This window comes from Thermobia domestica, chromosome 10, assembly GCF_964235325.1.
Source record: "Thermobia domestica chromosome 10, izTheDome1.hap1.1, whole genome shotgun sequence".
Taxonomy (NCBI): Eukaryota; Metazoa; Arthropoda; class Insecta; order Zygentoma; family Lepismatidae; genus Thermobia; species Thermobia domestica.
This window is the reverse complement of record NC_137463.1, coordinates 187,800,826-187,813,884: the sequence shown is the minus strand read 5'-3', so window position 1 is coordinate 187,813,884 and position 13,059 is coordinate 187,800,826. Positions and strand designations below refer to the sequence as shown.

General features: G+C 35.9%; 1 protein-coding gene across 1 annotated transcript in view; it reads right to left on the bottom strand.

Moving 5' to 3' along the window:
* Positions 1–8,730, bottom strand: part of LOC145662885 (uncharacterized) — a 43,357-nt gene extending 34,627 nt beyond the window's left edge. Inside the window, exons 1-2 of the mRNA XM_081728849.1 lie at positions 8,456–8,730; positions 4,545–4,640 (exon numbers count right to left, since the gene is read on the bottom strand). Of these exons, the coding sequence (XP_081584975.1) occupies positions 4,545–4,640; positions 8,456–8,569 (210 nt within the window). The 5' untranslated portion in view covers positions 8,570–8,730. The remainder of the gene's footprint in view (positions 1–4,544; positions 4,641–8,455) is intronic.
* Between the last annotated feature and the right edge of the window lie 4,329 nt (positions 8,731–13,059).

Here is a 13,059-nt window from a genome sequence, read left to right as displayed (position 1 = left end):
GATAGAATATGAATGTTGGCTAAGGGTGAAAAAGAGGTAATTACTTCTAGTGTGTTGTAGAAGCACACTAAAAACATAACTTATGTCAGAATGAACCAAATTTGAGAATGCCATGTACTGTTGTACACAGTCCAGTACAAATTTTAATTCTCCCAGATAATTGTTTTTATTTTCTAAATAAGTTCCAAATGAATGGTACAATTTTTCCTCTGAATATAAGAAAATGTAATCTTTACATCGTTCGGCACATCTACAAACTATTGATAAAGAAAATTTTAAATTTGACTCACAAGCGTTTTCATCCAATCTTTATTTTGTATCTATCTATCTATTGATATATCTACACAGACGTTCATAGGAAAGTACATAGATGTAGATATTCATATTCATGTAGGTATATATATATATATATATATATATATATATATATATATATATATATATATATATATATATATATATATACAGATGGTGATCAGAAAAATGGAAACACCTGTAGTTGGCAACATGTCAGATGTATGGGTTGGCAGTGGTGTCGTGGCGCCCGCAGCGCCGGACCGCTGGTGGTGGTGTGTGAGGTCGGTCTCCATACTACGTCAGGCGCAGTGGAACAGCAGTGTCCAGTGGCTGCAGCAGACGGAGGTAGTGTAAAATGGGAGACCTCTCAGATTTTCAGAGGGCAAATTGTTGGTGCGCGGTTATGTAGAGTAAGTGTGACGGCAGTGGCTATTGTGTTAGGTGTGTTGCGTGGGACAGTGTCGAAGGTGATGACGGCCTACACAACACACGGGAAAACCACATCCGGGGAGCGGAACAGTGGGCGGAAGAAAATCATGAGTGACAGGTCACGCCGGGTATTAAAGCGCATTGTCACGCAGAACCGTCGTGCCACTGCGGAGCAAGTGACGGAGGAACTCAATGAGCACCTCCCCCATCCTGTTTCGACAATCACAGTCCGCCGCGAATTACATGACATGAACTTACGGGGTCGTGTTGCACTGGCCAAACCACTCATCGTGGATAAATCGAACTTTTGAACCTTGTGTTTGGATAATTCGAAATATTTACAACGAAAAAAATTACAGTGTCCGACAGATTGGAAACAGAACAATGCAATTTCAACTGGTTCTTGTTTATCTGTTATCTTACCCAGAGGCAGCCGTGGGTAAGGGAAAGCTTCGTTTGTTAATACCATCTCCGCTGGACTCCCTCCTGCTATAGAGAATCCGACAGAAGATGGTTGGTATGCATCTCCCCTCCTCCTCAATAACCTGGAAGTGTCCATGCCATCTGCAGAAGTGTGAACTACCTTAAACCTTGTCCTCTACTAACAAATCACTTGTACGAGACATTTATGCAATTCTTTTTAACTGAACTAAAAGCAGTGTCAAAAAGGTAACAAGATTCGTTTGTGATCTATTGGTGCGCATTATGCACAATGTCGAATCGCAGCTCATATTCTAATTCCGTACAAAAACGTGGTGCTTTAAAGGTAAGGTGTTAATTACTTAATTAGTTTTTCATATACAGAACAATTATTTTGTTTGGGGTATGTTTAGTACAAGGGGTCCAGAAGCACGTAAAAAACACAAAATTTACAGGAGAAATGAGTGATGCAAGTACTTAGACGTAACATAACGTAACCAAATCTAACCTAACATAACATAAACTAACGTAAGCTAACCTGAACTAACCTAAACTAACGTAATATTAGTAGAAATAAGCGAAATTCTATCATTTTTAGGAAATTATGCGGGACGCCTACACTAATATAACATGAACTAAACTAACCTAACGTAACTTAAACTAGCCTAACCTAACTTAAACTAACCAACCCTACTCTAAACTAACCGAATGTGAAGAGAAATTACCAAAATTGTAACGTTTTTTATAGAAAAGAGCTGGACCCCTTCTGCTAAACATAGGCCATTTGTTTCCTTAATTTTAGTTAAAAATGAGAGTTTTTGGTTAATTCGAATTTTTTTCGTGTCCCCTTGGACTTCGAATTAAAGAGACTTCACTGTATATATATAGAGTGAAGTCTCTTTAATTCGAAGTCCAAGAGGACACGAAAAAAATTATAACAGTTATATATATAACTGAATATTCATTGAGTGTGAGGTTTTCTTTTATGGTGCTATGTGTTCCGTGTATTCGGCAATGAACAATGACTAAAATAAACTCAGAAAAAAGATTGACTGGTAAGATGTGTAAGAGACACAATGAAAGATAATGAATATTTAAAGCCCCGATGGAAACTACCTTCACATATCCTCAGGTCTTCGACATGCTAGAAAATATGACAGTGTTTAGAAAAAGTTAGAAGCAGAAGCAAGAAGAACAATGTGAATAGAGGACAAGAATCTAGAATACTCTTAACTAGAGGAGACAACAATGATATTACGTTTAACTTTGTTTTCAAGGGTACGAGTGGACAACAAAATTCTTTAGTTTTGTTTCTACCAAATGTGCATGAAGAAGCTTTTCTCTTATAAAAATAAGCGAATACTGTGCGTTAGAAATGCGTATTTCACATCTTCTCTCAGTGTTCCTTTTCCTTATAATTTTACTATAGAGCTTTACATAAAATTTAAGAAAGAATAAATTTTGTTCATTTTAGCTGGAGGCGAAAAATTGTGGAACAAGATACACAAACTCATTCTCCTTATCTGGAACAAGGAAGAATTGCCACAAGAGTGGAAAGAATCAATCATTGTTCCAATTCACAAGAAAGGCGACAAAACTGACTGTAATAATTATCGAGGCATTTCTCTTCTGTCAACATCCTATAAAATCCTTTCAAATATTCTATTAGCAAGACTGACCCCATACGCAGATGAAATTATTGGAGATTATCAGTACGGATTTAGACGAAATCGATCAACTATCGACCAAATATTTACCATTCGCCAAATACTCGAAAAAAAAGTGGGAATACAATACCCCGGTAAATCAACTATTTATTGATTTTAGAAAGGAGTACGACCCGGTTAGGAGAGAAACATGATACAACATTCTTACAGAACTTAGAATGCCGAGAAAGCTAATTAGATTAATTAAGATATGTTTAAATGAATCCCAAAGTAAAGTCCGGGTAGGAAAATTTTTGTCCACGAGCTTTCACGTCGGAAATGGCCTGAAACAAGGAGATACGTTGTCGCCATTATTATTTAACTTCGTTCTGGAATACGCTATAAGGAAAATCAAAGAAAGCAACCAGGGCCTAGAGTTGAACGGTATTCACCAGGTTATGGCATATGCTGATGATGTAAATTTAATAGGGGATGATAGGAGAACAATAGAAAGAAATGCAGAGATCTTATTAAACGCTTGCAGGGACATGGGTTTAGAAGTAAATGCAGAGAAAACTAAATAAATGGAAGTGCGTCGGGACCGGAATACAGCAAATTATGGATGCGTTAAAATATTAAATAATACTTTTGATAAAGTGGATAGTTTCAAATATCTAGGATCAATATTAACAGAGGAAAATCATATTCACGGAGAAATTAAATGTCGACTAAAAGCAGGGAATTCGTGTTACTATTCGGTTCAAAATCTCTTGTCGTCGCGAATTCTGTCGAGGAATTTGAAGCTTAAAATATACAAAACAATAATCATGCCTGTTGTTTTGTATGGCTGCGAAACATGGTCACTTACTCTGAGGGAAGAACATAGACTGAAAGTATTTGAGAACAAGATCCTGATACGAATATTCGGACCCAAGAGGAACGGGAATGGGGAATGGCGGAAACTTCATAACGAGGAACTACATAATTTGGTTTACCCAACATTGTTAGGGTCGTCAAGTCTAGGAGGCTTAGGTGGGCGGGTCATGTAGCTAGAATGGAAGAAAGTAGAAACGCTTTCAAAGTCTTGACTGGAAGACCAATCGGAAAACGACCATTAGGAAGACCTGGGCGCAGACGGGAGGACAATATTAAGATGGATTTCGCAGAGACTGGAATACAAAGTAGAAACTGGATGCAGTTGGCTAAGGATAGAAGTCAGTGTAAAGCTTTTGTGAACGCGGCATTGAACCTCCGGGTTCCATAGGCCATAGAGTTAGTTAGTCAGTTAGTTAATAACGGAATGTTTTTAAAGAAACTGTGCATGGTTGCAAGGGCGCCCATGTTGTGGTTTCCAAGGGGGGACAAGTATAAGCAACGTTCAAATATAGTTTCACATTTTGCTGTAACTGATGTAAAAATTCTATTATATTTTCTATATTCCCAAGTACAATTTCCTCTTGGGGGGGGAGCGCCCCACCTTGCCCCCCTGATGGTCGCCCTTGCATGGTTCTTATATTTATAATTTAATGTGTGCGTGTTAAAATAAGTTATATACACAGCAGATACCTACGTAAGTATTATTACAATCACTGAAAAAGTTAAATACCAATGCTATTTTAATGATACTTGTGACATTTCAGCTTTCTAAAACAGAATCATTAAAAACATTGTTTTTCTTTACATCTATCTAAACTTATTCTTCAGCAACTGAATTTTTAAAATTACTTTAAATACTTTGGGGAACTCAATTACCCTTCTTTTTTCATCCAGAAAATCCTTCCAATCTCTTTCTAAGAGTGGAGTTATTTGCGGTTGTCCAACTTCCTTTTCGTGAAGCCATCTCACCACCTGTTTGTTGTGAAAGAGAATATAATTCATTTTTAACTGTGTCTGTACGTGTACTTATGCTAACAAAATGTACTACAATACCAGTAAAATCTACATTTTATCTCAGTCTTACTATCTTGCACCTACGGGACCTCGATGTAATGCTTGCAAAGTTAACTTAAAAATCTTATAATGGTGTATTTTAACTAACTGCTGCATATTAGCTTTGCTGTCTTAAATAACTTAAAATAAAAGTACAAACCGCTGAGCGAAAAACAAAACAAAAAAAAAAAAGTTTATTTAAAAATAATAAATGTGAAACAGTTTTGCCTACTAACTGAATATGTTGGCTTCATCAGACACTGAGACAGTCTGAGTCTAATGAAGCAAATACAGTTCAGTTAATTGTAACATATTTATTATTTTTTAATATTTTTTTCTCTCTCAGCGATTTGTACTTTTAGTTTCAGTGTATTTTGTATACAGATTAAGTTCTCCACAAAATAATATCTTACTAACATTAGTAATGTGTATGTGTTTGTGTTATGCTATTTATGTTTATGAGTACGATAGCCAATGCAAGACAATGAAATGTGAATAATAGTAAATTTGAATGCTCAATAAGGAGATTTACAATTTTTATTTTATCAGCTGTGTGTAGTTTTTTTTTAAGAGTCTTCATCCCGGCGAAATTAAAATACCGTTAATTTTACAGTAATTATGTGATATCTTTAAATAGATAAAAGGTAATCGAAATGTGGAACAAGAGCGCCTTAGACAATATTATTTTACATGAGAAACCGTTATCACGACTCACTTATCTGCTTTCGATTTCCAGCCATTTTGAAGATCGGCATTTATTTTCGAGTTTCTAAACAACTGGAAACGGAAAGCCGCTAGGTGACTTGTGATAACGGTACCTCACGCAATATAATATTGTCTAGGGCGCTCTTGTTCCATATTTCAATTACCTTTTATCTATTTGAAGATATCACATAATTACTGTAAAATTAACGGTATTTTAATTTCGCCGGGATGAAGACTCTTAATTTCTTCAAAGATAGAGCTAAGTGGAAGTATCAGTAATTGTAGGTTTCTTTTAGACAAATTTCCCAGCAGCAGGTACGTAGCCAAGGGGACTTAACGGGAAACGGAAGTTTATTTTCATTACTATAAAAACTATACAGGGTGTATCAAAAAGACTTTACAACTTTGAAAACTCATATTGATTTATTTATTTAGCTTACAGACATGGTTTTGGTGTCATTTTGTAGTAAAATATATCAAGTTTCCTTTTTAACCTTATACCTAAAGAGGTTCAATTTGGCTTGCACTGGCGATGCGGCACACATAACATCTGAAGTTTCACTTGCTCTACAACGTCTTCAGACGTATAGGAACGACGTGAAGATTTGTTGTGTCTTACCGGACATCCAGTTTCAACAAAACACTTATGCTACTAATAAATATTAGGCCTACTGGGAGGATCTTTACTACACTTTGTGCGAAAATTACGTTGCATGGTTGTTGCAGACTTGGGTTCTTCGAATCAAAACACAGCTAACACGCTCGGGACCAGTAAAGGCAGCCGTCTTTGCTGCAACTTCCGCTAACGCTTGCGATGGCTTGTTTCTGAACTAGTGTACCACGTGAGTCAAAACTTGATGTATTTTGCTACAAAATGACACCAAAACCATGTTTGTAATATAAATGAATAGGCCTAAATTAATATGAGTTTCCAAACTTGTAAAGTATTTTTGATACACCCTATGGTGATTGTGGAAAAAATCGAATTCGAGATTTCATCGGATTTACACGTTTCATCGCCAGTCAAGGCCTTCGACGCCAGTACACAAGGGCTCCCATCAGGGGGGGGGGGCAAGGTGGGGCGCTTGCCCCCTAAAAGGCAATTGGGAATATCGAAAACCCAATAGAATTTTTACATTAGTTACACCAAAATTTGAAACTATATCTGAAACTTGCCTCCCCTTGGAAACTTGAACTCGCTTATACTTGTTCCCCCTTGGAAACCACAACATGGGCGCCCTTGCCAGTACATAATGATTTTTGAATGTTTTTCTATCTGTTCGTTCATTCGTTCCGATGTAAAGATGTCACTTGCCCAGAGGCCATAATGTTCAATGTATCGACACCAAATTTTAAACTTAAGATTCTCATTTTATTTTAAAAAAGAAAGCTCTTTCTATTTCCAAAAATAAGGATAGTTTAAAGATGATTACAAATTAAAAAACGGTATTTTCTAGAGAACAGTCTCGGTCTGTAAAGATTTTATTCATATTTTATTAACATCCCTATATTGTGCTAAAATTCATTTCCATGGAAAAAATCCAGAAGGGGTTGCTTACTCTTAGGGGTGTTTTTCTGGACCATTTTTGTCAAAAACAATTCAGGAAATTTTGTTAATATTTCATAGATAAATTAAGCTTGAAATATTGCATCACTTTTCCTGAGCGATCACGTTCTTTTTGTATTATGTTATTTTTAATGTTTTTATCAATAGCTAAATTAAAACTATGCTTTCAGTATATATATAAACTTCAGAATGTTCAAATATTTTCACTGGGTATATGGGATAATTTTGTGGCTTTTTCGACTCTGGATTAATATTATATACGTAAAAAGAAGAAAAGTGGAATCAAACTAGATCCAACTTAAACAAAGATGAAAACAACTAGATTCCGATTGCTAGTTCGCTATTTTGGTACACTTACAACACGAGCTTACTCAACTAGTGTGAATGCACATTACGTAAATAAATAAATAAAATTCTTAGCTAATAACCATTAACATATTTACATTAACTATGTGCGCGCATGTTCTGTTGAACGTGGTACTGTACTGATGCAGCCAATTAATGAAATAATATGATACGTACAAACGAACACAAAATTAAACTTTGTAAGCCAAGTTCTGTACGGTCAAAATTAATAGACTATTGAAATTGACTGATGGTTGGCAGGAGGTGTCACTAGTGGTCACTGCTCCTGCACACTAGCATAGGACTCTCAGGGTTTTTTTTTTTTAATAAAATCCTACTAAAATTTACAGTAAAAAAATGGTCGCCCTATGAAAATTTACAGTATAGTAATAATTAGGCTTCCATGTTTCTAGGCTAAAATTTTGAGAGACAGTATGAAAATTTACAATTTATATTTGTTAATAGTTTTTTTCTTCATTAATTATAACTTTTGTATTTAAAGAATGTAGACAGTACCTGATTTCAGCATTTCGCAGGTTCAGCAAGTTTATACTTCTTACTTTTGATATGGTCCACAATATCTTACTTACTTCAGCGATCAATGCTAAATATTGTTCTGCGAATAATGCACTTAACTTTTGAGTTAATTTGATAGAACTCTTTCATGTATTAATGCTATGCTTTTAAATTGCTTGAAGAATTACCGTCTTCTCGGCATGACGGTGAGAACAACTCTGTCAATACTTTAAAGTTATTTTCACGGTGAAGGTTACAATAACCTATATTTTTAAAGTATGATTTCATAACAAGCTTCCACCCACCACTAACTGTCATTGAGAACTGTTATTCGCGTACTGTAAGTAGACTACGTCGCTTCGTAATATTACGAACTAAGTAGATTTATTTATATCAGTTGAGTACCAATGAATCTTTTAACATTGCATGAATATTAACTTATGTTGTGGAGAGAAACCAGGACATTTTGGCGTTCCGAAAAATTTCCTCGGGGACATCTAGGATTCGTACACTAGCGACATCTCGCACAAACTAAATGAGACTCAAATACTCTATCTAAACTTTAGAGACATCCTGTTACCCAAAACTGAACATACTTTACCTGAGCACAGCGTTTGGCTCTTTGGAACGCCACTGAAGTTACAAGTCCAAAGATTTTATAAACAAGTGGTCGCTTCACTTTTCGATTACGAACTTTAGCTCTTAACTCATCCATTAGTGCTAAATTTGCACTTAAGTTTAGATACAGGAACAAACGCAAGTTGTAAACTTTATTCGATGGAATAAATGACGAATGTTTCTTTCTTCTTTCGAAGCTTCAATTCGCTATTCACTTTTCACACCTCCTTAGGGATGTATATTCTGCTTTGCAGTGTAGTACACTGTAACCTTAGAAATAAATTTCTTCAATATAAATATGTGAGCATTGTTTGTAGACAGCTTTCTCATTATGTTTCCAAGGTGGCGAATAAAACGTGGGTTTTTTGATTGTACAAAACGATAAAATTAACACAATACTAAACAATATCAATTTTCTAATGTTTCGAAATAAATGCAGGGTGGCCGGAAAGCTACCTCCCCCTCCCCCTCAAGAGCAATGCTGACCAAAATAATGTGGTAAGTTTCTCTCAATTTACACTGAGCATCGCCGGCTACGATCTCTTAAGAGATCGTAGCCGGCGATGCACTGAGAAACCGTTCTCCGGACAGCGGTATATTGTACAAGTATACGGAATCGTCTTCCTTACTACAGAAATCAGTATGGAGTATACGTTATCCATACGCTATATACGTACTGTCATTAGATGTTATATCATGCCGTTGCAGAATGTCTGACATCTAACAGTTTTCCGTATATACGTATGTAAAATTCGTCAGTTATATGTTATATACGTTGATTTGTACGTGAGATCCTTACCGCCTTTATTGTTTCACACGGAAAGACGTATAGATGCAACACTTATAACAGAAAGTATTATAAAACATGCGTTTTCATTTATACGTCTGCTGACCAAAAACTACAGGAATTAAACATGTAACTTACCTTTTTAAATACGTACGCCCCCTACATTTTTTCTCAGTGTATGCAAAACGTTTTTAGTTGGCATTTGTATTGATATATTCAATATTGACTCTACTTCGTTCACCAATCGATCTTTTTTAAGTTTGGATTTGGTACCTGGATTTAATAATAATAAAAAAAAGTAACTGGCCTATTGTGTTAGTGTTTAGCACATTCACGAAAGAAAGTATTCTTCAGTTGACAAAATTTCTTTTCCTTATAACTAAACAATAAATTAATCTATTAGAGCACTGATTTTGGCAAGTTATCAAATTATAACTATTTTAAGGACAACAACAAAAAGATCCAAATTAAATTAAGTTGTTTCCGAGTTATTGGCGAAAGAAAATTTATCAACTGGTAAATACTTTCTTTTCCGTGTGTACAAGGACACTGATATTTAATCTCTGTATACCTCTCAATCTGCGCTATATCATTTTTTTTTAATTTTAAAAACTTCATTAATACTGATTATCTTTCATTGTCCCAACTAGGAATCTCAATACCAGAGTTGGCGTGGGTCAATGAAAACTTGACCCACGACCCACTGACCCACCACCCACCGTGACCCACTCTGACCCACCATGACCCACCACCCACCATGAACCACTCTCATCCACTGTGACCTACTCTGACTCACCAAAATCCATCGTCATCAAATCTGAACACGATCCACGGCCTCTTCTGTACTGACTAAATTGTTTACACAAGACTTACATTGTCACTAATCGGAGTTTGAATTTCTAGTCAATCGCTCAAGCACTACTCTGTTATAATAACGATGGATCTGACCTTTACGATATAAAATGCTAAAGTGTTTGTCAGTGAGGAAATTGAAACAGTTCGAGGTGGGGGGAAATTACTGTGTGCCTAAAATATACTTGTACTAAGAGAGCATTCTTGCAAGTGTTAATTTCTCAACGCATTCCAAAAGAAACTTCTATTCGCAGGAAAATACCTCTGTACAATATGGAAAAGGTTATGGTTTCTCAATTCACAGTATTTTTCTCACAAAAGACTTGAAAAATCAGTTTTTCATAGTGTATAAAGGTGTTCGGGTACCCTATGTGAGAACATTTCCATAAAGTAGCTCATAATTGTAATTTGTGTAATCACTAAAACACCACGTTAAATTTAAGTTACAAATGTGCATAATTGCAATTATTATGAATATTTATTCAAAGTAGTTTACCTAAGGCAAAGAAGAGATTTACTAAAAATTAGGTACAAAGTTGAATAACACAAATAAGCCATTAGTAATACAAGTATGCATTTTCCATAATTCGAAATTTTCCACCTTAAAACAAATCCGAAATCGGGTTTAATTCCTGTTGGTAACTTTTTCGTGGTAAATCATCCGCAGCGGAATGATGTCCATCCTTCAGCCAAGAAATAACTAGCTCGTCTATTTCGAGCTTGTCTAGCGGTGGGCCATTGATGAACAACAACTTAGACAATGTTTAAGCACTTAGTCTATTTCTAATATCAGTCATCTGTAAATTCATAAGGGGAAGTCCCCGTTCGCACTCTGTCATGGAAATTGATAATACTTCTACTCGATTTTGCAACTCCTCATTGACAATCTGCTTGTTAGAAATAAGTCTGATAACGATTTTTCTTGGTAAGTTTCAAATGCACAGCAAGAAGTATCTCTCTCTATCACCATACGACATATTTTCCATATCGACCATGTCAGTTGGCAATGTCGATTCATGGAAAACAGAAATTTCATCTACCACGCCTTCGATAGGGAATCTTGTGAATAAATTATCAATTAAAGCCTGATAAACTGATGATTTCTTATTTGTTTATAAATTTAATTTTTGTAATTACACATGAAGGTTTGATGCCATTACCAAGTTCCCTACCCCGTCTAGAAAGCGAAAGGGAACGAGGTTCCTATAAAGTGTTCAGAGGTGAATGGGAATTTCCCTTCTTCTTCCCCTTTAATTACCACACTGCTGTTTATCATGGGCCAAATTACGATGAATTTCAATTAAATTATCATAATGTTGAATTATCGACACTTTTCAGTGGAAAAAAGGATGAAATTTGAAAGTTCCAAATCAAGGTAAGTAGACCCACGTAAAGGGGGAAAAAGTGTAAAACTTTTCATATAATTATGCGTACAATCCAAACTTAAAATTTCCGTGTTATTAAGCTTATGGTACAAATTTTATGCCTATTTTTCTCACAATTTTATGGGTTGATTGCTCTGTGGTGTAAACGCTCCATATAATAAACATAAGCTTCAGCAATTATTATAGTAGAAAGCAATGGATATATTATAAAGCCCAGCACTGTATTTTTTGTTTGATTTTTTTCTTAAATAACATCGATCGTTTTCGATCATTTTTACAAACCAGCTCACTACAAATTTTCCATATATAGAAAGTCCCCCCCCCACATAAGGGAGAATTTAAAAAAATGCTAGGACACATTGTTTATTTTCAATAAAAAGTTAATACACTGAATTTCAGCTCCTTAAGTTTAACGGTTTGCGAGATACTCAATTTTTTTCTCAAAAATTCGGGTCCTCACTACCTCCTTAGGATATTATGCATTATAATGAAAGCAATATAACATCCCAGTTTGGATTAAGGCCTAACTATATACCAAAAGTAATTCCATTTAACTTTGCAATTTGACCATGATGATCAGGCACACATAGTTACCTTCAATTTTTTATATAATAATTTATATATTACAGTGATCCAAAAATGTATTTTTTCCAGTAGTTAGCTCCTCTGAAAACTCACAGGTCTCGAAAGCCAAGTAGCAGTATAAGTCCTATATGAACAAAAACACCAGAGGTGCAAAAAGTGCAGCCAAGTTCGTCAGCCTCAAAAAGTGTTGAGATGAGGATGGATGAGCCAAGTTCCTTGGCCACTGCATCTGAAAGGAACACTGAAACTTGGCGCGAGGTGTCTAACATATTCGAATACATTAAGATGTCTGTTCCTAGTTTCACGGCCGGGACATTTCAGTCCTAAGGCTAGTGGTGACCCCCAAATCCACCACGCTCACAAACACCATTCCTAAGGCTCGTTAACATCATTTACTTTGACACTTCGTGGAGGAATATAAGTTTTCCTTGTCTGGGTTTCGAACCACCAATCTTACTGCAGTATTCTGTATATGTGCCTTAGCTTATTAGCAAAGTTGATATTCCTAAGGTTGATGGTAGTCCCAAACCCACCATGCCCACCACCACTATCCCTAAGGTTCCTTAACATCATTTTCCTTGACACCTCGCGCCAAGTTCCAGTGTTCCTTTCAGATGCAGTGGCCAAGAAACTTGGCTCATCCATCCTCATCTCAACACTTTTTAAGGCTGACGAACTTGGCTGCACTTTTTGCACCTCTGGTGTTTTTGTTCATATTTCACTTCTTTTTGTAGTTCGCCATGTCAATATCGTATATTGGGATTCTCAATTGTGGCATATTGCTGGATTTAAATTTAAAATTGTACATTTTTAAAGGAGTCATAATGTGCCACATACAACATTAGTTCCCAAGGGCTTTCCCACTGGGAATCGAACCCAAGACCTGTACAAGAAAGGCGCACATGCTAGCCACTAGAACAGCCGGGAGGATTTATTCTATCAAATATCTGTCAGAGCGTTATGTCCAAACGAGATTCC